Raw genomic sequence first — 21,749 nt, forward strand, 5'->3', positions numbered from 1 at the left:
AGTCTCCTTCCTCACTGACGCGAGCTTTGGTGATAACCTCTACCAGCAAGGATGTGAATAGTGATAGCGATGAAGGACTGAGCTCGCACCGACGTGGTATACCTCCCGCTCGACTTTCTTCTTACGACCCATATACAAAGGGAATAGTGAACGAATGTGGACAAGTTGTTTTGATGTATTCGACGTAAGCGCGCTATGATTAGACTCCGCTTTCCAAGTCTGGGGTCCTTCCGACTTGCTTGACTCGCACTACCACGATGGCCTCTAAATCAAAGTCAAAGCAAGAAGAAGCTCTTCAATTTCTCGATGATCTTGATTCCCTTAATCCAGTCGCACCAACGACGCGTGGACCCGTTGCTAATACGGACAGCGCAGGAGACCCAGCGGATGTTCTCGCATTCATTGATGAGATAACTCAGAAGAGCTCAGAGCCAACCCGCTCCACGACATCACATATAGAGCGACATGCTTCGCGCCCGGGAACTCCATCACTGAGAAAGAGCACTGAACGAGTTAAAGTCGGTGCTCATCCGTCCTCCTCAACTTCTTCTCTCGTGGCAAAACCAGAACCATCGTCAGCTCCTGTTGCCAAGGCTGAAGCTGAGCCTGCATTGGCGGCTTCCTCAAATCGTTGGGGATGGGGCAGCGTATGGACCAGTGCAAATACTGTTTACCAACAAGCAAGGTCTGTAGTGGACGAGCAGGTCAAGAACCTTCCCAAGAATGAACACATCAGTAAGTTGGGAGAGGGAGTCCTGGAGTACGCAAAGACTGCGCAGCTCGACAAACTTGGTTCGTCTGTGTGCGACGAGTTGATTCAAAGTCAGTTAAATCGTACCCTCTAGGACAAGATTTCAAGAAAGTCGGACTGTCTACATTGACAGACATTCTGAATGTGGTTGCTCCTCCTATATCTGAACACGAGGTCATTCAAGTATGGCTCAGTCATGATATGAAAGGATATGATGGTGTCGAATCGCTTGTATACCGGTCACTCGCTAGGGTACGCACCAAGACATTACGGGTATCCACCAAGCTGATGTTGTTGCTTAGGTCATGGAACAGGTCGAGGGTGGCGATTTGATTATCAACCGAGGTGTCGAATCAAAACCAAAGGAGTCTGCAGCAGGAACTCCTCGGGATTTCAATTCGGTGGACGGATACGATGCTGCTATCAAGCTCGCGCAGGTAAGGGGCCAATGCCAAGAAATTTGCACGCGAGATTCACTTTTCCGTCCAGGCAAATATAGATGAATTCATCAAGACCAATTCCAAAGTACCACCCAAAGAGTTATCTATTCAGAATCCTGTCACATACTCCTCTGTCTACCTCCGCATCCAGCCATTCCTCACATCCTTCACCCTTCCCCAGCCCGTTGATACTTCAGAGCAGTCCGCAGAAACGCCCCAGCAATCTAACCTCCAGTTCCTGCTACAGCTGTCTGATCCCGGGCATAAGTTGGTGCACACGACTATAACACAGGCTGTGCCCGGTAGTTGGTTGCAAATTTGGGATGATTATGACTGGGTGGAAGATCTTGTAGCTGAGTCTCTCAGGGTAGGCATTGAAGTGATTGGGCAGGACTACATTGTCGCACGGATGGGATGGGGTAAGAAGGCAGCCGAGCACCCTACGCCTCAAGAAATGCCCTCTGAACAATCCCCTTGATGTACCTTTCCACTGACATGTTATTGCCCCACTCATGTATTACCTTACGACGACCCAACACGACTGCACTCAGAGGATATGAATGTTGTGTATGTATGTATATCAATCAATAACGTAGTAACATCTACTTCTTTGGAGGCTGTTCGGGTTGGGGTGGAGGAACAGGCTTGAGCTCTGCAGGCCTGATGGGCTCTGTCCCTTGCCCTACTTGTTCCCAGGGTGACAGAGACTCGAAGTTTCTATATATGATCAGGTGATTAGGAAGCGCAGGGATCGAGATGATTCCTGACTGACCGGAAAGCCTGCGTTAATTGCAGAGGTTCGTAAACGACGCGTTTCCTCTCTTCGTCGTAGCGGACTTCAGTGTAGCCCTAAAATGATGATCCTATCATTACGATTAGTGGGTTGTATTGGTAGCTACGCACCGACAATGGAAAGTCCTTTCGGAGGGGATGACCTTCGAAGCCTAAACAAAAATCTATGAGAAGTGCGAGTTATTGCATCTAAGAAAACTTACCATAGTCTGTCAGTATGCGACGCCTGTAAATACAAGGTCAAGACACCGGTTCATATGGATATAGAACGCGACATACAGATCGGGGTGGCCAGTAAAGAAGACGCCAAACATGTCCCACGTCTCCCGTTCATACCAGTCTGCTCCACTGAAGACAGAAACGCTGCTAGGTACAGGGTCCGCTTCACCAGCATAGGTCTTGACACGAATCCTCGCCGCATACTTGACGCTCAACATATTGTAAACCACCTCGAAGCGTTTCTCTCGTTCTGGGAAATCAACGGCGGTGATATCCACGACACTTTTGAACTGACACTGTGAGTGATCTCGAAGGAAAATCAAAACGGGGATGACGCCAGACGGGGAGATGTGCAAAGTAAGCTCATCCTTCAATACAGAGAACTGCTGGACGAATTTGGGGAGACATTGCATGAGGTATGATCCATATGTGTGTAATGACTCGGTTGTCTCAGCATACTTGGTAGCTGTAGGATTCGGAGACGTAGGCTCGGTGAATGGCGAAACGGAGGCTAGAAAGTTGTCAAAACGGTCATCGGTGATTAGGCAGGCATAACTTACCTCTGGACGACGATGACGACTGTATTTTTCGCGTCAAAGCGACGCCAACGGTCCTCGCTGGTCTCTTCGACGAGCTTTTAAGTAGATTTGTGACCCGCAGACCCGTGCGGAACGACATGTTTGCTGGCTACTTGCTCGGTGGGTTCAGACAAACGGTAAATTCACACTCCGATCCGAATCGTGACCGGCGCCGTCAAGTAGACCATGGCTTCACTCATCGACAACGACACTCACAGAACAGAAATATTCGATTCATTACCTTACTATGACAATGATCTCGAGAAAAATCCAATATTGAGGGAAAAAGTCGAGCGCGAACTAGCACGCGAGCCAAAACCACCGCAGACTCTGCATCCTCGCGTTCCCCCTCCAATAGAGCTCTTCAAGGTATTTAAAGCCACCTTTTGATCGTTCACAGACCTGATATGGTGCAGGACAAACCCGAGCTTGCTGCTGAGCTTGCGCGTGTTGAGGCTCATCAGCCTTTAGCACCTTTGGATACCATAAGATATCAACTTCCGGCACCGACGTCTACCCCAGGCACAGATGAGGAATGGCAGCAAGCGCTGAAGAATGCACAGTCTCAACTAGAGCACCAGCGTATTCGGTGGGTTTTTAATTACCCTTTGAGTACTTTGAGTTCACGCTCTCTCAAAGGCACACAAATCTTGCGCTGCTGCAGACATATGGACCCAACGCTTGGAGAATTCACAATTACTTGTTAGAAGCGACAGCCAAGCAAGCAGAGACAGCGCTCGAGGAGTTGAAGCAGCGCACCACAGATATTAACCGAGAACGCAAGAACTCTCAGGTATGTTTCATGTTGATCAGGAGAGCAGTTGTGTTCATACTTGTTTGAAGACGCGAATTGGAAACCAGTTGACATCGTTGGAGAATAAATGGACAGAGTTGATATCGAGCATCCTTCAGATTGAGATGGCAAATGTGGCTCTTGATGCAGAAGTTGACCGACTGAATAAAAAGGAGGCTGAGCTTGCTAGCATGTAACAGTTTGTAGCTTATTAGAAGTACTTAACCGAAATAGGCTAACCGCCGCTCAACGTTGCACTCTGCCCTCGTTTGATATTTCCGCTCGTCAACGACAACGAAAATCTCGTTTGTCTACTCTACATAAAGCTTTTAGGCAAGTCAATAACAAGTTAACCGTGTGTTTTAGCTCATTGTTGTGTATTTTTATTTGATTTCCTTCTCGGCTCTTGCTATAATCTCTAGGCACCAGAAAACTGACTATCGGCGTCTTGGGACGCGTATATGGCCAATATCGACAACTCAAACACGGGGCTAACTGAGAATCATGCAGAAGAGGAACATGTTAGTGGGCTGTTGAGTTCATCCAATGTATCCGAAGAACATTCTGCAGTCGCAGCTTGCGCCCTCAAGACTTCGAGTTCACCTCCATTGATTTCACCTACGAACTCATCAACTCAATCTCGCACTCAACTGGCTCTTCCTGCTTCAGATTCGTCATTAGCTGCCCCACATCCAAAGAAATTTACTTCTGTCAACATCAACAAGAAGTTCCTACAGAAGAATTCATCCTCCTCAGGGTCTGCTACCACGTCATCGAACCATGTACCTGTCGTCAAGTCTGGCAGTCCAGCTCGTAAGTTCAATGTTGTATTTTATAATAATAATCTTCATATGACGTCCTGTAGCTGTCCGGCCTGTGGCTCCACCAATAAGCACGCATTCGCGGCTCGTGACCACCAAGCTCACAGCAGCGCCTGTTTCATCAACTACAACTGGTCCAGGTTGGTCGCGTCCACCATCCGCGGCACCTCCAGTCTCTTCAACACCATCAACTTCATCCAATGGACCTCCTCCGCAGCCTCTTCCACATGCCGCTGCACCAGCGCCCGTTTCCATTCCAGCTGCCCCGCAGCTTCCCGTCGCTGGCAAAGTTATTCAGCCACAACCGCGAGCTATCCCATCGACTTCGTCCGCCACGGGGAAGAAGGATACTACGTCCAAACCGGCTTGGGGGCATCTGAAAGTCGTGGCACCGGTCCTATTGCCGGACAGTGCGGGCCCCTCAGACTTTCCTACGGCTGCCGAAGTTGCTCATGGTATGTTGCAAATTTTATAGGTGCAGTTCGCGAATTGATCTGCCTTCTTTAGGCCGACCATCACCCAAGGTCACTGAATCACAGAAGCCCTCTGATGCTCCTCATTCAAAAAGTGTGACGCTAGAAGAAGCTGATGCATTTCGAGGTGTTCACCTTGATCCAAACGCCCACCACTGGGATGAGGTCCGCTTCAATTCATTCTTCCTATTCATTTTTCTCATATTTCGCAGATGGAAGAAGATGACGACCATTTTCTGGACGGAGTCATCGAATTTGGTGACGGAAGACAGTACAAGATATCACCAGCTGAAGCTAGTGCGCAAAATGTATCATCACCCGACCCAGCTACGGATACAGTCGAGCCCCACCCAGAGATTGTTGACAGCGGCAAAGCACCTGTTAGTAAAGAGGATCGTTTTGCGGACGACTTTGACCGGAGATGGCCACGATCAAGGCCCTCTCCATCATTCGTGCACAAGGATCTACCACGTGCTCCTCGACATCCGTCAATGTCCCCTGTATCTTCGCATCCTAGCTACTCGCCTTCGGAAGGTTCAAGAGTTCTTTTCAATGAACGCTCAAACAGACTTGAGCCATATAGTTCTCATCCAAATACCCGTCATCTCCCTGGGGCTCCGATCTCTAGGAGAGGCTCTCATATAGAGCATATTTCACCTCCAGTGGACATGCGTAGTGGACGAGATGGACCGATGCGGTCACCTGTACAACCAGTGCAATTACTCCAAAAACCTGCGGGTAACTATGATCGCTCATCGCGCACATCGAGAAACGGTCCTGGTCCCCATGTTCCTTTCGGCAGGACTCGTGACGGTTTACCCTCTCTCTCAATGAATGGGCCGCCAAACTGGGACGGGCTTCCGTCCGTTTCTCCTATTGAGAAGCACGAAATCATGCTTGATAGCAGAGGTCGTCGTTTGTCGAACATGGGCCCTCCACCATTGCCGTCATTGAAACGTGATGCCACTCGGCAGCGTCCACCCCATATTTCAACTGCTCCGCCTGGAAAGCTTTTTGCCAGAGATCCACATCAACCTCTGTCTGCTTCTCAACAACATCTCGATTCGCCCACTACAACTCATGGGGGTAGTGTCGTTGGTCAGTCACCCTTATTGTCTACTATTTCGGTGACCTCCGAAACTGCTGCCCCATTCATGACTCCTACGCTGAGCATCGAAGACGCCCACAAGACGGCCATGCATATCTCAGCTGAGCGCGCAAAACAGCGACGACAGGTGGAAGAAGAGGAGCGGGAGAAAGAGAAAGAACGTGCGCGACAGAAGGCAGCTGCGTTGGAAGAGAAATTCAAGGCACACGAAGAGAAGAAGAACGCTCAAGTGGGTATTTGTGACGTGGCTAACATCCCACACGGCTCATTCCATCTGCAGGAAGCGGAAGCCGTGAAACTGATACAGGAGGTTGCGGCAGCAGCTAAGTCCCCTTCCCAGCAAGCGCTGCAGCTCGATGCCACGGCACAACGTCCAACACCTGTCAGGCCGATAGGGCGACCACCTTCTTTAAGAGCATCTGTCAGACCGCCGATGATTTCGAGGCCGATTGTGCCCTCAAATGCAGAACAATCTCACGATTCCTCGAAAACGAATTCCTGGAGAAGCAAAGCTCCACCTCCATCGTCGCCGCCAGCGCTTCGAGAAACGCCTGTACAGCCCCGTGCGCCTGCGCCGTTGCTTAGGGTAGAAGAGTTTATCACCGTTTCTGCAGATGAGGATCTCGAGGTGGTGGACTTCTCTGATATGGGTAAATTCGTTGGTGCTCCAGCGGCCCCGCAAACCGAGGCACCACACGAAGGCAATGAAAGACCGTCCCGTCCCTCTCGGCCTGTCGCAAGTGACTTCTTTGAAGATTCGGAGCCTCAGACACTTCCTCCTCATCCGAAGTCTCCAAATGTGTGGCGTCGCAAAACTCCCACTGAGCTTGTTGGCGAAGTTTCAGCTCCATCCGCATCGACGAACCAAGAAATTGCAAAGGAGACTGCGGAAAAACCGTTACAGGATACTCCAGTGAGCATTCCGAGTCCGGAATCGCTGCAGGAGGCAGTGGCGCGTATATCACCTTCGAAGAGTTCCTCTACTGCGGATGGCTTAACGACATATTCGTCTAACCACACGACGTTGCCCACATCTCCGCAACGCTTAACTCGCCCGGCTTTCCGCGTACGAATGTCTGCTCTCGATGATGTGATGTCTCGCATCAAGGGAGCTTTGGATGACATGAAAGAGACGGAATCTGCAAAACAGGCCATCAAGGAGACTGCAGATGCACCGCCCGAACCAAATATCCCTCCATCTCAGGGCAATGCTAATGGTCGGGGTTATTCAGGCGCGCCTAAATGGCTTCCTCCTGCACTGAGGCCACGTCGCGTCGAATTTGGGGAAGAACACGAAGTCTTCGACGTCACTGGCTGCGAACCACCACGTTCGCCTCGACTGACTGCTGTGGTCCGCCTCCCTAGCCAATCACGTCCCTTGGATCCTATTCCTAAACGGCAAGCCCGTTTTTTGAAGAATGTGCGTTCACAGTTTCGATGGGATATAATGTCTTGGGATCCACCGGTCGAGGGCATGAGCAAGAAAGACTTCTCCTTGAATGATGTGCTCCACAGGAGCCATTTGTCTCCCAGGGGTAAACCCAGGTTTCGCGTACACCTTCCTCGAGCACGGCATAATCATGCGTCTTTTGCCATTCCGTTAGGACCTAAGGTCAATCTTCCTGTTGGATCAACAAAGCCGGGTTTGTCATATGGGAGGTCGAAGGTCGACGACCTTCCGTCGTGGAGGAGGGTTGCTATCTGTCCATCTATTCCGGAAAACAGCCCAGATGGCGCCAGCGCAGATGCTCTTGACACAATCAGTTGCTCGCCTCCTCCTAACCCACCAGAACTTACCCCCGCTGCCCAAAGTGTATTACCATGCACCAACAAAGCGGAAGCCGTTTCGCAACGTCCTAGAGCTCAACCAAAGATGCCAGTGGGTTCTGCGGTAGCATTTTATCGTGATATCCCGTCCGACACAGCTAGTCAAGAGTTAAAGAAGCATGCGGTGTCCTTCACCGTCTTTAGCGAGCTGGACGAAATACCGGCATCTCCACAAAGTGATCCGCCAAGCGCTCTATTCTCTTCGGCCGTAGACTCATCTGAATCTGACAAAAGTTTTTATACCAAGGAGACGGTCACAATCAGTCGTGTTGTGAATGGTCTTGGAAAAGATACGAGCTCCCCAAGACTCGTTGTTTCAACGCAGCTGGACTCTAAGAGCTCGGATGAATCGGTCGGTATTCCGTTGTATTTCTATGCAACTTCTTTTGTGGCTCACAGGTATATAGGTTGACAGAAATCTCATCACTCCTGGATCTACATCATACAGCACACCATGGACGAAATCCCCTTTGAGCTTTTCATCTGCAAAGGAATCTCCGGCGAGGGCACCGGATCCCGAGCATCTAAAAGCTGTATGGTCGCAGCCCTCTGACAAGGCTTTAGTACATGCAGTAAACTCCCTCGAGGGCATTGCGGATGATCTTACTGCTCTACCGTTTACATTGCAAGATGTCAAGTCTGAAGATGGAGAAACTCCCCCTCCTACTTCAGCAGCAAACGTTCCATCCAAGATGTCACTTCATGATGTCACACGTGCATTCCAGCAAGTACCTACTTCATCAAATGCCGCTACGAGGAGCAGTAGTACGTTACCATCTTCATCTGTAGCCGGACCCATCAGCCGTCCTTCCAATTATACATATAGTCCTGTCCATCCGCCAGGCATGAGCGGCCGGCCCCCTTTTCCCTACTCGCCGATGATGGCCCACCCACCTAGTCCCACACCCCTCGTGTATCCACCACCAAGCCCTGCTCCGCGCGGACCCAATGGGCATTCACCCATGTTTGGTGGCGGCCAACCAATATGGGTTCCTCTTCCATCCCAAAGCCACTCTGGTGCAGTGAGGCCGGTAACTTCGCCATACCCTACGCAGCTGATGGCATATCCCTCACCAAATGGGGTTCCGTCGATGTATGGGCCTCCGCCTATGCCACACGGCTCGCAGTCGCCACCACAGATTAACGGAGCTGCCCAACCCCGCCCTCGCAATATGCCGGTGATGAGTCCCGTGTTGCATTCAGCGACTCCTTCACATGCGAATCATTCAATGTATGCTGGGAGTCCTGTGATGATGCACGCACTTCCTATGATGGCTCATGGCCCCCAACCGTACATGGCTGTTACTGGCCGTGGACAAGGGCGTCCTGATGGTATGCCTCCGATGCAGCAATCACACTCTGCTCCTCAACCTTCGCACGCTACTATGTATAGTCCTGCACAACCTCTACCATATGGACGTCCGTCGTGGTGATACGTGTAATGCTACCTGACGATATATTGACGTTTCTCTGACATGTTATTATATGTTGTTTCGTTATTTTCCTACCCTCTCAATGCATATCTGCTAGCAATCCACGAGTACGAGGCCCGAAGCTGATCACAATAATTTATAAGCAAGGTGAATAATCTAAGTCTACCTCTAAACTGCCAGCTGCACAGCAGTCTCGGCAGCTTCGTCAAGGCTATCCAATGCGACTATCTTCAGACCAGACGCCTTGATCATCCTATATGATTAAGAGTCAGACTGAGTTTTGGTAACAGTGAAGAAAGAAAACCCACTCCTTCGCTTCTGCTTCCATTGTTCCCTTCAATCTGACGACTAATGGAATAGTGAGACCAAGCTCTTTGGTTGCTTTGATGACGCCCTCGGCAATGTAATCGCAGCGCATGATACCACCGAAGATGTTGATAAAGATACTCTTGACCTTGGGGTCAGAGAGAAGAATCTCGAAGGCTTTTTTAACCGTCTCGGGGGTGGCACCTCTGAGGATAAGTAGTCAAGTACAGAACACAGTAGCATCAGGCTCTACGTACCCCCCGACATCCAAGAAGTTGGCGGGATTACCACCATGTAGAGCCAGAACGTCCATTGTGGCCATGGCCAATCCAGCACCGTTGACTAGACAGCCAATGCTGCCATCGAGCTTAATGAAGTTCAGACCGGCCTTCTGAGCTTCAACCTCTGATGGCTCCTCCTGCGAGATATCGCGGAGTGCAAAGATATCCTCATGACGGAACTCAGCATTGTCATCAAAACCGAATTTGGCATCCATGCTGAAACAAATTGAAGGGGAGCAACGTGGGTTGTGAGATTTCCACTCACCAAAGTACATGGCCATCAACAGTCTCTGACATGGGGTTGATTTCAATTTGGGTGGCATCCTTGTCCTTGAATATCTTGTACAGGTTGATGAAAATGTTTGCCGCTTCATCTTGACCACCTTCCTTAATTCCAAGAGTTTTAGCAAGTTCAAGGGCCGTTGACTTGCTCAGACCCTTCTCAAAATCGATGGGAGTCGTAATGATAGCACCGGGGTTAGTCGCAGCAACTTCCTCAATGTTCATGCCTCCCTGATTGGACGCGACAAGAACAACACCTTGGGTAACACGGTCGTTGAGTACAGCGACATAGTATTCGTGGGAAGGATCACGACGCTCAGCAAGCATAACCTGTTCTGTAGTCAGAGACGAGAAATAGCTGGTAATGAATGTACAAACAGCATTGCAGATTCTACCACCGGCACCAGTTTGTTTCGTGATGAGTTTTGAGCCGATCATCTTGCCAGCATATTCCTGTGCTTGTTGTGGGCTTTGAACCACATGAGTTGTGAAGTAGGGACATCTCTATTGGCTTGTTACGTACCTGTCGACGGTATGCACACCACCCTGGAAGCCATTGTCGAATTTTCCTTTGCCCCGGCCACCGGCAAGCACTTGTGCCTTGATTACGAGTTTGTCCGTGCCTAAGCATCCCAGTCTTAGCGAGGAATACACGTCACGATGAAGATTCCAAACGCTCACCAAAATTCTGAGCAACCTTGTAGGCCTCTTCAGGAGATTTTGCAACGATGCTCTTTGGTGTTGGTATGCCATACTAGGGATCAAAGCGGCAGTCGTCACGCTATGAAAATGCTGACGATTTCTGAGCAATCTCACCGAGTTTAGTAGATTCACCGACTGGTACTCGTGAATAGAAAGGAAGCGCCTTTGACCAGCAGATGCTGCTCGCTATAACACCAATTAGATACAAAAAAACATGAATGAAACCCCACTTACTCGGGCCAACGAGCCTGTTGTTCTGAAGGAGGCAAGCATTGAGGAAGAGGTGTGATTGAATGTGATAATTCTCAGCCCTTCGGGAAAAGCGGGGGCGCGGGTTGCTTATATCAGCGGAGTGTCGATGAAAAGGGCATGGAAACACATGTTTGTGTTCTTCAGCCAGAGTGACGACGACGGTGGACTTTTTATCACAAGAATCTTCCAGTCTCTGATCCGCTTCTTCTAAGCTTGGAATAGCTCTGGCAGATGGAATACCGTGACCTCGCCTTGAGTTCGGACAACCTATCTTTAAACCGTGGGTTGTTCGAAATTTGGCAGAAGGAACATGCACTATTGAATTGCCATTGGCGCATACTTAGTACTACTAATCTTCTATCTATCCGATGTTTTATAGCCTCGGTCATGAATTATCCTCGAGGCCAGCCTCATTGCAAATATAAAGGAGTTAAAAAAATTGTTTGGACATCTGAGCCCAGAGCAACGCCCTCATGTTAGTTTCCACCATGGTTGACTCAGTTGTGGACTCGTCTCATTCAAACGGTAGTGATATTGCTAGCCTTTCTCCCCTCATTCAGCTTCAATTTGTGTCGACTACTGTTCTTCATCAGTCCCTTGATCTTTTTCATCCAGCTCTGGTTTGCAGGGTTACATGCAGTTCATCATTGGTCCATGGTCTGTCCATAGTGTTTCATGATGCAAACGAGGTGCTTAAATGCTTAAATTCGTAGGTCCGGGTCATAGCAGGAGAGTTGGTCAGTGGGTTTTCATCTGCAAATGGGGGTTTATTAAATCCTTGCGCAGGACATCAAACTTGACGATGATTTTGGGTTTGCTCCCTCCACTCTTGTCCACAAGGGTAGCGAAGCGCTGTTAGGAAAGGCAAAAATCTGAAATTCGAGCGTGTTGTATAGCATATCTCACAACTAGTAATAGTACCTCGTACTGAGTTGTTAAATCCACCGTTGCCGGATCACGTGTGCTCAGAGTGCCTCAACTTACAAAAGTAATCTTTAACGCAACTGAAGGCTGCTTGCCCATTAATACTGACAGTCCTTCACTATCACTATTATACTCATTCTTCGACCATGTCACAAAACATGATACCCCTCGATGGTGAAGGTCAGAAGAAGAGAGTTGTAAGTCATTTTCTTTGCAGCTGGAAATTCCTCGATCAGATCATGCTTACCTCCCCGTCAGTGTTACTTCTTCGACTCGGACATCGGGGGTTTCCACTATGGTCCCGGGCACCCGTGGGTTATGGTTGTCTGTCAGGCCGAGGGTTGTGACATGATTATCTGCCAACAGGATGAAACCAACTCGTATACGAATGTGTCATTCCTTGGTCATGAACTATGGTCTGTACAAGAAAATGGAGATATTCGTGAGTACACCTGCGAATGCATGGACGATCACTCGACTCAAATTTTACCTCCCGCAGCGTGCTAAACCTGCAACAAAACGCGAAATGACACAGTTTCACTCTGACGAATACGTCGAGTTCCTCAGTCGCATCACCCCCAGCAATATGAATTCGTACATAAAAGAACAACATAAATGCAAGTAGTTCCGCCTCTTATTCTTGCGTCATCTAACTATCCTGGCCTCCTCTCGCAGACAACGTTGGTGATGACTGCCCTGTTTTCGATGGGCTGTTCGACTACTGTTCTATCTCAGCCGGAGGCTCTATGGGTAACAGTGTTTCACGGGGTATGATAAGTCAACACTCACGCGTCCTGCAGAGGGTGCTGCACGTCTTAGTCGAGACAAATGTGATATTGCCGTAAACTGGGCCGGCGGTCTTCATCACGCGAAGAAAAGTGAAGCAAGCGGCTTTTGCTATGTCAATGGTCATACAAATTCTTTCTACAACAGCTATCTTCACGCTGATTACATGTCGCAGACATCGTGCTGGGCATTCTTGAGTTGCTCCGGTGCGCGCTTTTTAATTGCAGAGTCTAATCTTGACATGGTCCTGATGATCGAAACCCACCAGGTATCATACCAGAGTCCTTTACATTGATATCGATGTTCATCATGGCGACGGGGTAGAAGAAGCGTTCTACACCACAGATCGGGTCATGACGGTCAGTTTCCACAAATATGGCGAGTATTTTCCAGGAACTGGCGAATTGCGGGTATGTGTCATTTTGTCTTATTGGTGGAATATTGTTGACACCTATCAGGACATAGGAATAGGCAAAGGAAAATATTACTCTCTCAACTTCCCATTGCGTGACGGAATCTCGGACGAAAACTATAAATCGGTGTTCGAACCTGTCAGTGAAGTTTTCTTTTCCAGCTGGCATCTACAAGTTTTCAATACAGGTGATCCGTGAGGTCATGGAATCGTATGACCCGTCGGCTATTGTTCTTCAATGTGGAACGGACTCCTTGTCGGGAGATAAGCTCGGCTGCCTAAACCTATCTATGCGAGGTATGACCAAAAGTGTTACCCTTAACTTGTCTGAACTTTCATTCAGGGCATGCCAACTGTGTCAAATTTGTGAAGTCCTTCAACAAGCCTCTACTACTGCTTGGAGGTGGGGGTTATACGATGCGCAATGTCAGTCGGGCATGGGCCTATGAAACTGGTCTGGCAGCTGGCGTTGAACTGGCACCAGGTTGGCCTTCTTTCAGCGCAGTTCTCTCACCTCGGACTGACATGATCTAGAAATACCCGTGAATGAATACTACGAGTATTTTGGACCAGACTACGAATTAGACGTGAGGGCGTCAAATACAGAGGATATGAATACACCGGAGTACCTGGAACGTGTCAAGAATATTGTACTCGAAAATCTGCGACATTTGGGAGGGCCTCCCGGTATTCATATGACAGGTATGGACTTAAAAGGTATTTGGAAGGTGCTGGAATGTTCATCAAACTGCCAGATATTCCAAAAATGCCGATAGACGACGACATGGATGACCCTGATCAGGACGAAGACTTGATTCCTCCTGATACCAGGAGACACCGACGGTTATTGGACTCTCGCGTCCAAGTGGACGGAGAACTGTCTGACTCGGATGATGAAGGAGAAGGGGGGCGTAGAGACCACGCACAGCATCGTGATCGTGACAGCGAACCGAGAAGCCGCTCAAGCGAGGCGGACATTGCTAGTGGAAGGAGGTTTGGTATCGGTGTAGGCATCTTGAGTTCGGGTGCTGCGGGCTCGACCCATGGGGCTGGTCCTAGTGGACACACCACGATGGTTCGCCCCGTGTTGGGCGGGCATTTGCCGATGGAAGTCGATACTCCAACGACCACAGAAAGCGGGCCTACACCTATCGAACCAGTCGTCGCCAATGGCACGACAGATCATTACTCGGGTGATAAATCGCCAAAAATGAACGATGCTACGGCAACAAGTGTAGAAAGTTGATGACTTGCTTCGGCTGACCACTTTGTATATTGCTTGCTATCATTGCTGTCATTATGCTACCGATATATTAATCGAACACCAGGAAAAAGCTTGCAGACAGTGCATGGGACGTAGTATGCTAACAGTTGCTCAGCGGATCAGTTCTGTTCACTCGTTCATTAATGGCAAAAATACCAACTTCCTAATCCGTAAAACTCGAGTCTTTGTCATATGGAACTAGAACACCGTCTCCGACCCTTCTTACTAACAATCAATCACTAGAGGTCTCGAACATTAATGATGGAAGGACGGAATACTTCTTCTACGCTTTCCACTGCCGAGAACTCGCTTCTGACACCCGAGCAAGTCAAGCGCATTGAGCTGAACCGCCTCAAAGGTACATGAGTAATGTCACGGGGGTGCCCACATTCCAGTCCATATTTCAGCTAAACGCAGTTCTACCATAGCAAAAGCAAGGCAGAGACAACGAGAACAGGATGCAGGCCCGTCATCTACGCCAAATCCGAACCAGAAACGCCCTCTCGAGGTGATCCCAGCTGTGTCCACTTCACCGACAGCTCCTAAGCCACTGAAGCGTGATTCACGCCTCGGCAAGTACTTTGATTATGACCTGTCTAAAATGGTCAACTCGAAAGGTGGATTTTTGGTTGAGGAAGGGAAGGAGGTGGACGAAGATTTAAGGGCGAAAGAACGAGAACGAGAAAGACAACGAGCCAAGCAGAACTTGGAACCGCGTAAGTCTTACTTTTTCCTCTCTGTTGAGGTCCTAATGATAGTGGCATCACAGCGATGTACTTGGATCCGAGCTTGAATCCGAAGTGTAGAGAATGCCAGTCTATCGATATTGATTACACGTACAAGAAGATATTTGGATGCCTGGTATGTAACAAATGCAAGGAAGAACACCCAGAGAAATACAGTTTGTTGACAAAGACTGAGTGCAAAGAAGTAAGTTTTCGCTTTCCCTGCACTTTCATCCTCTCTGACAGACGATCAGGATTATCTTCTAACTGACCGTGAGTGGTTGACTTGGTCGTAGTGCATATACTGATAGATCCAGCCGAACTTCGGGATCGAGAGCTACTACCCCATCTACTGAAAGCTAATCCTCATAAGTCAACGTTCGCGAATATGATGCTCTTCTTGCGTTATCAAGTCGAAGATTTTGCGTGGAAGAAATGGGGTTCACCAGAGGCTCTAGATGTTGAATGGGAGCGTCGAACGGAAGAAAAGAAAAACAAGAAAAACAAGAAGTTCGAGGAAGGACTGCGAGACTTGCGCAGACGGACTAGAGAAGGTGTGTGGCAAAGGCGAAAAGATCAGGAGCACAAACATGTCTTCGGAGTAACGGAGGACATCGGGGATGGCATGGGTCGGCAAGTTTGCCATGAATGTGGATTCACCATCGACGTCGAGGTCTTTTGATTTGTTTAAGCGCTCGCCTGGGATGGCAATCATGACTCAGGGGATCTTGGTCCAGTCCGAACTTATAATTGTATCCAACCATAAATATCATACACTCGTCTTAATTACAAATTTTTGAACAATCTGCTACAGCGTACGCATCTTTATGTAAGTACCAATCCCGACCGAGTTTCCTGTGATTTTTCACTCGGTTACCTAGCTGTAGGCCGATATAGCCGGGTCAAAAAAGGTTCCGGTCACCGTGCTTCACAAACTCAACCGGGCGATTAGTACCAAGCTGGTTGTCATCATCGCCCATTTAGCGGGTGATCCAGTCGGTGGAATTCACCTGCTTTCGGTTTCATACTAATACTTATTGCCAGCTTTACCGGTACTTACTCCGGAACACCTCACGAGTCACTGCCACTAGCCTCGTCGAAGACGGCAGTAGTCAAGACCTTCCTCCCAGGCCACACGAAATAGCTGTTTTGCCGCAGCTCAGGCATTTACTATGGATGATCCAAACCAAGCCGAAAGCTCCAAGATTTCCACCTCATTGGAGCTTGAGCAGATCGAAGTAAATCTCTTTCGGTCAAAGACTTTATTCAAACCCACGAAGGCTCGAGGGGTTTTCGGAGGGCAGGTCATCTCACAAGCAATAGTCGCCGCCACCAATTGTGTTGATCCCGTGTTTGGGTTGCATGTAGGGATATTCTTCTTCGTATCCGGTACTGAAAGTTAATGGAACATGTTGCCCACTAGTCTTTGCACGTGAGCCGCGTGTATAACTTTTTGGGCGACAATACTCAATTCCATTTAGTGTTACTTTCTTTTGAGTGCATCTCCTGCTATTCCTATCATATATTTTGTCGAGAGGCTACGGGAAGGGCGGTCATACACTACCCGAAGTGTCAAAGCAGTTCAGAATGGAAAGGTGATATTTCAGCTAATGTGTTCCTACCACAAGCCGGAACCATGGCAACCTACATACCAGTGGCCCATGCCCGAGGCGCCCCCACTTGAGGAATGCGAGCTTGAGGAAGTGCTGTACAGACGCCGGGCTGCGAGGGAGGACCTTCCTGCGAAAGTTCGGGACCTGTTCTTGTCTTATGCACTTGTAGTGTCTGCCCTACTACTCTTATTCGCAATCCAGCTTACCTTGCCTGTAGGAAAAGGAAAATGGTCCAATTTCAGTCAGAAGGGCTGGATTGACCACTGAGAATGGTACACAAACATCCATGCATTGGATGCAAGCCCGAACAGGTCAAGCATCACATTACGGGGCACCTTATCAGAAGGTAGGATGTTGTCATGACTAGTTGGTTTTTGTCTAACCCACATCATCAGTGTATTCTGGCATACCTTTCAGACCTCAACTTGTAAGCAGCCTTCGACTCACGAGAGATACCCTCATGTTGCGCCATATCTAGCATCTCCGCTGCGTCTGATGTTCTTAAACTCAAGCGAAACTCAGATGGTCCTGATGCTCTTACCATGTCTGTGAGTACGGTGCTGTTTTGTGCCTTCGAAACCGCTTACAAACTCTACCTAGTCTACACTAGATCATTCCATATGGTACTATGAGTATGCTTCCTCTCTATTACTTGACCCACTGTGTTCTCAACTGCTGTTAGCGACAACTTTTGTTGTGAAGATGGATTACTCTACGTGGTAGGTGTCTTATCATTTCTTGAAAGTCATTCTTGTTCATATCTTTCCTCATGTAGGTAATTTGTCCTCGAGCTACATCCGGTAGAGCAGTGGTTCATGGCAGGGTATGTGGTGTTTATATTTGCTGCAGTCTTTCTGATGATGTATAAGTTGTACTCGCAAGCTGGCAAGCTGGTTGCGGTCACTTGTCAAGAAGGCGTGGTACGGGCTAACGTACGAGGTCCTACTGAAAACAAGGCAAAGCTGTAGAGTACATGTTATCTGTGTGACACTAACTTGAAGATACAACCGGGATTTGGTATTTATATTCATCGAATTACGATGACGTCTTCAAGACTCTGTAGATTCTCCGCCTCGTGTGACAGGCTTCTCGACAAGGAATGTTGAACCCTGACGAGACACTACTGTATGTAGTACACATACAATTGTTCAAATATTGCAACAGATACAAAAATCTAGCTACTGTCATAGTGATGCAACAATACTTTTTTATCGTTTTGTATTTCTCTTATAAATCTATTTCGCGACACCAAATAACTACGACGACAAAACTTGAAAACAAAAAGCAAATTGTCCCGTTCCTTGCCGAGTAATGCGACAAGTGTCAATCACGTTGAGCATTTTCCCGGCTAAACACCACTGCCAGTTGTTATATGCACGCGCTCCTGGAAAGCGATTGAGGTCATAACGATTCCTGCATCAGAGTCGGCCACGAGCCTAGCGTTAAATTCTCGAACACCGAGGATTAGGCGTGGTCCCAACACGACCATCTGTACGAGCGTGAGAATTTGAGACAAGCCAAGATATATCTGAGTCTCCAAAGAAAATGGGTTCTATAGAAATGATGAATCGTGCTCGCAGAGGTGAAGTATCAGATCGACATACCGTTGACAGCACCGGAGATAAATAACCGATCTGGAAGCAAGACACAGCAATGAAACTAGCACGTTTCAGTGAAAAAAGAGAACCGCATGAACATCATGAACTCACCTCGTAAAGTAAACCACGTGAGTTTTTATCAGCACCGTGAAACAGTCCCCGAGAATCCCTCTTGCTGATGATCGTGGCAGTTCGCGAATGTGTATTACAGCAATCCAGACTGCGAGAGACAGTACAAAGACTTCCCATGCGATGCCGATTATCCAAGTGAGGTCAACCAGAAGTACGCCGTTTCCGTTAAAGCTAGGGGAGCACACGTAACTACCGGAGAGAATGAGAACCACTGGTATTTGCCAATAAGCGTGATGAACCGGTTTTTCATCCATAATGAATGCTTACCCGCCGAACTATTCTTAGTTGCTTTTCCAGAAGTCGTCACATTGATGATGGTGAAAGCCAGGAAGGTGACAACGAGAGGTATCAGCACCTTTTTGGATCGCTGATACATGGCATATAAACGAACGATCATGATGACTTGCATTGTTAAGGGAAGTCAGTGTCACTGATCAAAGTGTCGCAGGTGTAGGGCTCACCGCCTAGCATTGTAGTCGAAACAAAAGTGATCCAACTTAATGTGACAAAGTAGATATAACCTAAAAAATCCAGTTAGTGACCAGCCTCGGAGGATCATTCCAAATCAACTCACAGCTGTGGAGACCATTACATTATAGCAATGAGTTGGTTAAGAAGCTCACTCACCCCTACATGAGGGTGCAGTTGAATATACAGAAATGGCAGGCATCGGTGCAAAATTCTCACTGTGTCTGTCAACGAGATTGTCGGGACTTGAGCTGTATGCTGCTGGTCAAAAGAGATAAACATAGTGTATGCGAGGAGACATACCCAGTATGCTGAGGCTGATTGTAAAAGATGATACATTAGCATGGCGACAATGTTGAATCTTCCAAACATACACGGCATATACTAGTCCAACATAGCGCAGCTAGAAGATTTTCAAGTAAGCGCGAGTTGCCGACCCCAATTATAATCTAAGGTGCATACACATAGATACAAAGCAGTCACCAGGGACCAACGTTGCCTCTATTGTAAATCAATGTTTTTTTTCTCCTGACGTAGGACTCTACTCACCCAGATCAATTCGATCTGTAAAGTCATTCTTAGAGAGATGACTGCTTCGGAAATGGAATCAACTTACCTCTTGTGCTAATGTCAGTACTGAAGATGTTATTATTAAGGAATTTCAGCAGGTCTTAGAAACCATCTTGCTCACCCCAATCGTACCCCACACCAACAGAGGCGGCCACTGTAGAACCACGGCCAAGGTTAGACTAGGATATCTCTGCCATCAACCAACAGACTCTCCACGAACCTATAAAATAACTGGAAACAATGCTTGCATTAATGATCGGCCACCAAGAGGGATCATCTGAGACTAGAGGCATGTTGTTAGGGAACAGCAAACTTAGTGGACAGATGATGAAAGCGTTCGCGGTAGATATAATCCAGCATTTGGTTCCTGAATTCTGTTTTAGTCGGCAAAAGTAAGCATTGTCACATGGTGTGGAGTCGACGGGAGAAGATAGGAAATAAGTTGAAATGTCATGTACTAAATTCATCGAAGCTGACCCGTTGCAAGGAACGGACCTATCAGTGTAAATGCAACCATCGAAAGTAAACACCCTGAGGCCATTGAATCTCAGACGCGGCAATTAGTAATTAGGCCGCCTTTAAAGCTGCACGTCTGAAATTTAATGGTCTTTGCAGTGCCGGGTTTGCCCTGGGTCGTCTGACACAGCTCACCGAACCTGAGCGTGATAAGTCATCGTGGACGTCTTGATAAGGTTTAGTGCTGCCAAGAAAGTTGGAAATGAACAACATGCATTAGTAAACGGGAGTGGAGTGCGACTGGTCTGACTCACTGGGCTGTGCTCAATTTCGAGTTCATCGTCCAGTACATGATGGACTCTTCGAGCATCAAATCTGTCCTAAACGAGACTCATACATAATCCTTACGGCACGCAGCGCCAACACTTCAAGTTGGCGTGCTAGTGGCCGTAAGATAGGTTGTGGTGCGCGCGTATAGTAAGCGTAAGTTATGTAAATTGTCTGCGTACCTTCTAACTGCTATGATTGGATTTGAAAAGAAAAAGTTATGCACAGAATGCAGTGACTTTTTCTGGACGCGCACCGAGCGTTTAAAGTTCCTTCAACAAAAACTTTTCGTCATTGTTGGACATGTGTCAACCAGAGTTGACATGTAACACTCGGCTACCTCACCATCTTACATATAGCGTGTACAACCGGCTGTGGCTGTTGAGGTAATTGTAGGACTGAACAGATCAGAAAGATCGTATGTATTATATGCGCCGATGAGAAAGTACATGAACGACAAGTCAGATCTCAAATTTTGCGAGAGAAGATGTAAACAATTCAAGCCCAGTAGCACATCATATGATTTTTGGGCAAGCATGGAAGAGGGGGCGCGAAGTGTAATGTGAGTGTGAAAGTCTGAAGAGTTTAATTCTTCCGACGGAATGAACTACCTGTAAAAATGACGTTAATGTTTTGTCACCATCGCAATTCAATGACATACCCTCAGTTAGTCTCGCTTTACCACCCGTAGGTTGGCAGAGGACACTCGAACACGAGCCGCAAAGCACAACTGATTGTGCATGGGAGAACACAGTGGTAATAGCAAAGCATCCTAGCAAACAGTGAGATCAGTGTTATCAGCTCTGACGGGACGGGACATACCTGGGCATTTCACATCCATGAAATAAGAATCGGGGGATTGGACGAGACGCTTGAGTTTATGCTGCTTGCGCTCATGTTCTGCAGAGGGGTTCAATAGATCGATAGCCAGAGGCTGGGCGGATTCCGTGAGGATTTCGCACAAGTCAACCGAACATGCAGATGCCGTACCATTTCTGACGAGCTTTAATCTGGGTGTTTTTGTTGTCGACGTTGTTGATGGCTCAAGCGAGACGCTGACGATCGAAGATGAGAGAAAACTCGATGACAGTGAATATGGGAAGTAGTGGTACAGTCAATCTGACTAAGCCAATTGCGGAACCGTCCGCTCAGGACCGCTTGTTGACCAATTGACCTCGTCAACTATCAAGCCGACTTCCCTCACAGTCTCCCGTAGTCAGGTCATATGAAAGGAAGACACCTCTTATTATGATAGGATTGGAACATCTTCCTGTGCTTCAATTCAAATATCATCAGCGGTGTTTCGGATAAGGACCAAGGAAATGATGTGAGGATACGCTTCCTCCCAGAGAAAACAATAGCAACCTTGGGCGGATATCAAAACGTACGCGTAAAGGTCTGGCGCAAACTTGTTTT

The 21,749-nt window shown here is 48.0% G+C and overlaps 9 protein-coding genes across 9 annotated transcripts; 6 read left to right on the forward strand and 3 right to left on the reverse strand.

Annotated features, from left to right (window-relative positions):
• Positions 1-257: 257 nt before the first annotated feature.
• F5147DRAFT_565850 (maintenance of telomere capping protein 1) lies at positions 258-1,669 on the forward strand (the record flags this gene model as incomplete). Its single annotated transcript, XM_041430772.1, has 4 exons — positions 258-792; positions 846-1,003; positions 1,054-1,188; positions 1,241-1,669. 4 exons carry the CDS (start codon positions 258-260, stop codon positions 1,667-1,669), a joined length of 1,257 nt encoding a protein of 418 aa, XP_041298372.1.
• Positions 1,636-2,923, reverse strand: F5147DRAFT_250623 (NADH or F420H2 dehydrogenase). Its single transcript, XM_041428836.1, has 6 exons — positions 2,763-2,923; positions 2,263-2,713; positions 2,187-2,209; positions 2,095-2,135; positions 1,964-2,040; positions 1,636-1,908 (listed from the first exon to the last, which is right to left on the reverse strand). Exons 1-6 carry the CDS (start codon positions 2,878-2,880, stop codon positions 1,794-1,796), a joined length of 825 nt encoding a protein of 274 aa, XP_041298373.1. The 5' UTR covers positions 2,881-2,923; the 3' UTR covers positions 1,636-1,793.
• Positions 2,924-2,946: 23 nt separating this feature from the next.
• Positions 2,947-3,846, forward strand: F5147DRAFT_603626 (breast carcinoma amplified sequence 2). Its single transcript, XM_041432283.1, has 4 exons — positions 2,947-3,149; positions 3,197-3,369; positions 3,420-3,573; positions 3,624-3,846. The coding sequence occupies exons 1-4, from the start codon at positions 2,967-2,969 to the stop codon at positions 3,768-3,770; spliced, it is 657 nt and encodes a 218-aa protein (XP_041298374.1). The 5' UTR covers positions 2,947-2,966; the 3' UTR covers positions 3,771-3,846.
• A 16-nt stretch (positions 3,847-3,862) lies between these two features.
• On the forward strand, positions 3,863-9,341 carry F5147DRAFT_626942 (uncharacterized protein). Its single transcript, XM_041432702.1, has 7 exons — positions 3,863-3,906; positions 3,996-4,386; positions 4,439-4,849; positions 4,902-5,032; positions 5,080-6,204; positions 6,256-8,154; positions 8,210-9,341. The coding sequence occupies exons 2-7, from the start codon at positions 4,035-4,037 to the stop codon at positions 9,233-9,235; spliced, it is 4,944 nt and encodes a 1,647-aa protein (XP_041298375.1). The 5' UTR covers positions 3,863-3,906; positions 3,996-4,034; the 3' UTR covers positions 9,236-9,341.
• On the reverse strand, positions 9,342-11,164 carry F5147DRAFT_668914 (succinyl-CoA synthetase beta chain SSC-beta). The gene is made up of 9 exons (XM_041435408.1): positions 11,041-11,164; positions 10,921-10,992; positions 10,786-10,858; positions 10,628-10,727; positions 10,483-10,573; positions 10,088-10,434; positions 9,799-10,038; positions 9,544-9,747; positions 9,342-9,488 (listed from the first exon to the last, which is right to left on the reverse strand). Exons 1-9 carry the CDS (start codon positions 11,077-11,079, stop codon positions 9,404-9,406), a joined length of 1,251 nt encoding a protein of 416 aa, XP_041298376.1. The 5' UTR covers positions 11,080-11,164; the 3' UTR covers positions 9,342-9,403.
• A 23-nt stretch (positions 11,165-11,187) lies between these two features.
• Positions 11,188-12,016, forward strand: F5147DRAFT_250735 (uncharacterized protein). Its single transcript, XM_041428837.1, has 4 exons — positions 11,188-11,533; positions 11,588-11,715; positions 11,772-11,795; positions 11,845-12,016. Exons 1-4 carry the CDS (start codon positions 11,290-11,292, stop codon positions 11,932-11,934), a joined length of 486 nt encoding a protein of 161 aa, XP_041298377.1. The 5' UTR covers positions 11,188-11,289; the 3' UTR covers positions 11,935-12,016.
• Positions 12,017-12,034: 18 nt separating this feature from the next.
• F5147DRAFT_668918 (histone deacetylase complex, catalytic component RPD3) lies at positions 12,035-14,545 on the forward strand. Its single transcript, XM_041435409.1, has 13 exons — positions 12,035-12,179; positions 12,241-12,293; positions 12,349-12,424; positions 12,482-12,599; positions 12,658-12,732; positions 12,783-12,890; positions 12,944-12,974; positions 13,037-13,178; positions 13,227-13,319; positions 13,369-13,477; positions 13,524-13,664; positions 13,715-13,882; positions 13,936-14,545. Exons 1-13 carry the CDS (start codon positions 12,129-12,131, stop codon positions 14,424-14,426), a joined length of 1,656 nt encoding a protein of 551 aa, XP_041298378.1. The 5' UTR covers positions 12,035-12,128; the 3' UTR covers positions 14,427-14,545.
• Positions 14,546-14,705: 160 nt separating this feature from the next.
• On the forward strand, positions 14,706-17,750 carry F5147DRAFT_566839 (uncharacterized protein; the record flags this gene model as incomplete). Its single annotated transcript, XM_041430825.1, has 12 exons — positions 14,706-14,802; positions 14,873-15,160; positions 15,214-15,374; positions 15,424-15,442; positions 15,487-15,806; positions 16,300-16,533; positions 16,651-16,947; positions 17,000-17,128; positions 17,178-17,209; positions 17,465-17,501; positions 17,558-17,605; positions 17,652-17,750. The coding sequence occupies 12 exons, from the start codon at positions 14,706-14,708 to the stop codon at positions 17,748-17,750; spliced, it is 1,761 nt and encodes a 586-aa protein (XP_041298379.1).
• Positions 17,751-20,848: 3,098 nt separating this feature from the next.
• F5147DRAFT_566672 (ribosomal protein S27-domain-containing protein) lies at positions 20,849-21,264 on the reverse strand (the record flags this gene model as incomplete). Its single annotated transcript, XM_041430812.1, has 2 exons — positions 20,849-21,105; positions 21,156-21,264. Coding segments are annotated over 2 exons (366 nt in total), but the record flags the coding sequence as incomplete, so codon positions are not given.
• Between the last annotated feature and the right edge of the window lie 485 nt (positions 21,265-21,749).

The sequence above is a fragment of the Suillus discolor genome (assembly GCF_016758755.1).
Source record: "Suillus discolor strain FC423 chromosome Unknown F5147scaffold_4, whole genome shotgun sequence".
NCBI classification, from domain to species: domain Eukaryota; kingdom Fungi; phylum Basidiomycota; class Agaricomycetes; order Boletales; family Suillaceae; genus Suillus; species Suillus discolor.

What these genes read in the sequence shown, in the direction of transcription:
- F5147DRAFT_250623 (XM_041428836.1), bottom strand. Translation starts at nt 2,880, where the DNA reads ATGTCGTTCCGCACGGGTCTGCGGGTCACAAATCTACTTAAAAGCTCG. An exon ending in GTCGTCATCGTCGTCCAGAG is followed by an intron (nt 2,714 to 2,762) that starts GTAAGTTATGCC and finishes ACAACTTTCTAG; the next exon opens with CCTCCGTTTCGCCATTCACC. An exon ending in CAATTAACGCAGGCTTTCCG is followed by an intron (nt 1,909 to 1,963) that starts GTCAGTCAGGAA and finishes GATCATATATAG; the next exon opens with AAACTTCGAGTCTCTGTCAC.
- F5147DRAFT_603626 (XM_041432283.1), top strand. Translation starts at nt 2,967, where the DNA reads ATGGCTTCACTCATCGACAACGACACTCACAGAACAGAAATATTCGAT. An exon ending in CTAGAGCACCAGCGTATTCG is followed by an intron (nt 3,370 to 3,419) that starts GTGGGTTTTTAA and finishes GCTCTCTCAAAG; the next exon opens with GCACACAAATCTTGCGCTGC. An exon ending in GAGAACGCAAGAACTCTCAG is followed by an intron (nt 3,574 to 3,623) that starts GTATGTTTCATG and finishes ACTTGTTTGAAG; the next exon opens with ACGCGAATTGGAAACCAGTT.
- F5147DRAFT_626942 (XM_041432702.1), top strand. Translation starts at nt 4,035, where the DNA reads ATGGCCAATATCGACAACTCAAACACGGGGCTAACTGAGAATCATGCA. An exon ending in ACGCCCACCACTGGGATGAG is followed by an intron (nt 5,033 to 5,079) that starts GTCCGCTTCAAT and finishes CATATTTCGCAG; the next exon opens with ATGGAAGAAGATGACGACCA. An exon ending in CTAAGAGCTCGGATGAATCG is followed by an intron (nt 8,155 to 8,209) that starts GTCGGTATTCCG and finishes ACAGGTATATAG; the next exon opens with GTTGACAGAAATCTCATCAC.
- F5147DRAFT_668914 (XM_041435408.1), bottom strand. Translation starts at nt 11,079, where the DNA reads ATGCTTGCCTCCTTCAGAACAACAGGCTCGTTGGCCCGA. An exon ending in CAAGGTTGCTCAGAATTTTG is followed by an intron (nt 10,728 to 10,785) that starts GTGAGCGTTTGG and finishes TGGGATGCTTAG; the next exon opens with GCACGGACAAACTCGTAATC. An exon ending in GTGGTAGAATCTGCAATGCT is followed by an intron (nt 10,435 to 10,482) that starts GTTTGTACATTC and finishes ACTACAGAACAG; the next exon opens with GTTATGCTTGCTGAGCGTCG.
- F5147DRAFT_250735 (XM_041428837.1), top strand. Translation starts at nt 11,290, where the DNA reads ATGGAATACCGTGACCTCGCCTTGAGTTCGGACAACCTATCTTTAAAC. An exon ending in GCCCAGAGCAACGCCCTCAT is followed by an intron (nt 11,534 to 11,587) that starts GTTAGTTTCCAC and finishes TTCAAACGGTAG; the next exon opens with TGATATTGCTAGCCTTTCTC. An exon ending in GGGTCATAGCAGGAGAGTTG is followed by an intron (nt 11,796 to 11,844) that starts GTCAGTGGGTTT and finishes ATCCTTGCGCAG; the next exon opens with GACATCAAACTTGACGATGA.
- F5147DRAFT_668918 (XM_041435409.1), top strand. Translation starts at nt 12,129, where the DNA reads ATGTCACAAAACATGATACCCCTCGATGGTGAAGGTCAGAAGAAGAGA. An exon ending in AAGGTCAGAAGAAGAGAGTT is followed by an intron (nt 12,180 to 12,240) that starts GTAAGTCATTTT and finishes CCTCCCCGTCAG; the next exon opens with TGTTACTTCTTCGACTCGGA. An exon ending in CACTATGGTCCCGGGCACCC is followed by an intron (nt 12,294 to 12,348) that starts GTGGGTTATGGT and finishes ATCTGCCAACAG; the next exon opens with GATGAAACCAACTCGTATAC.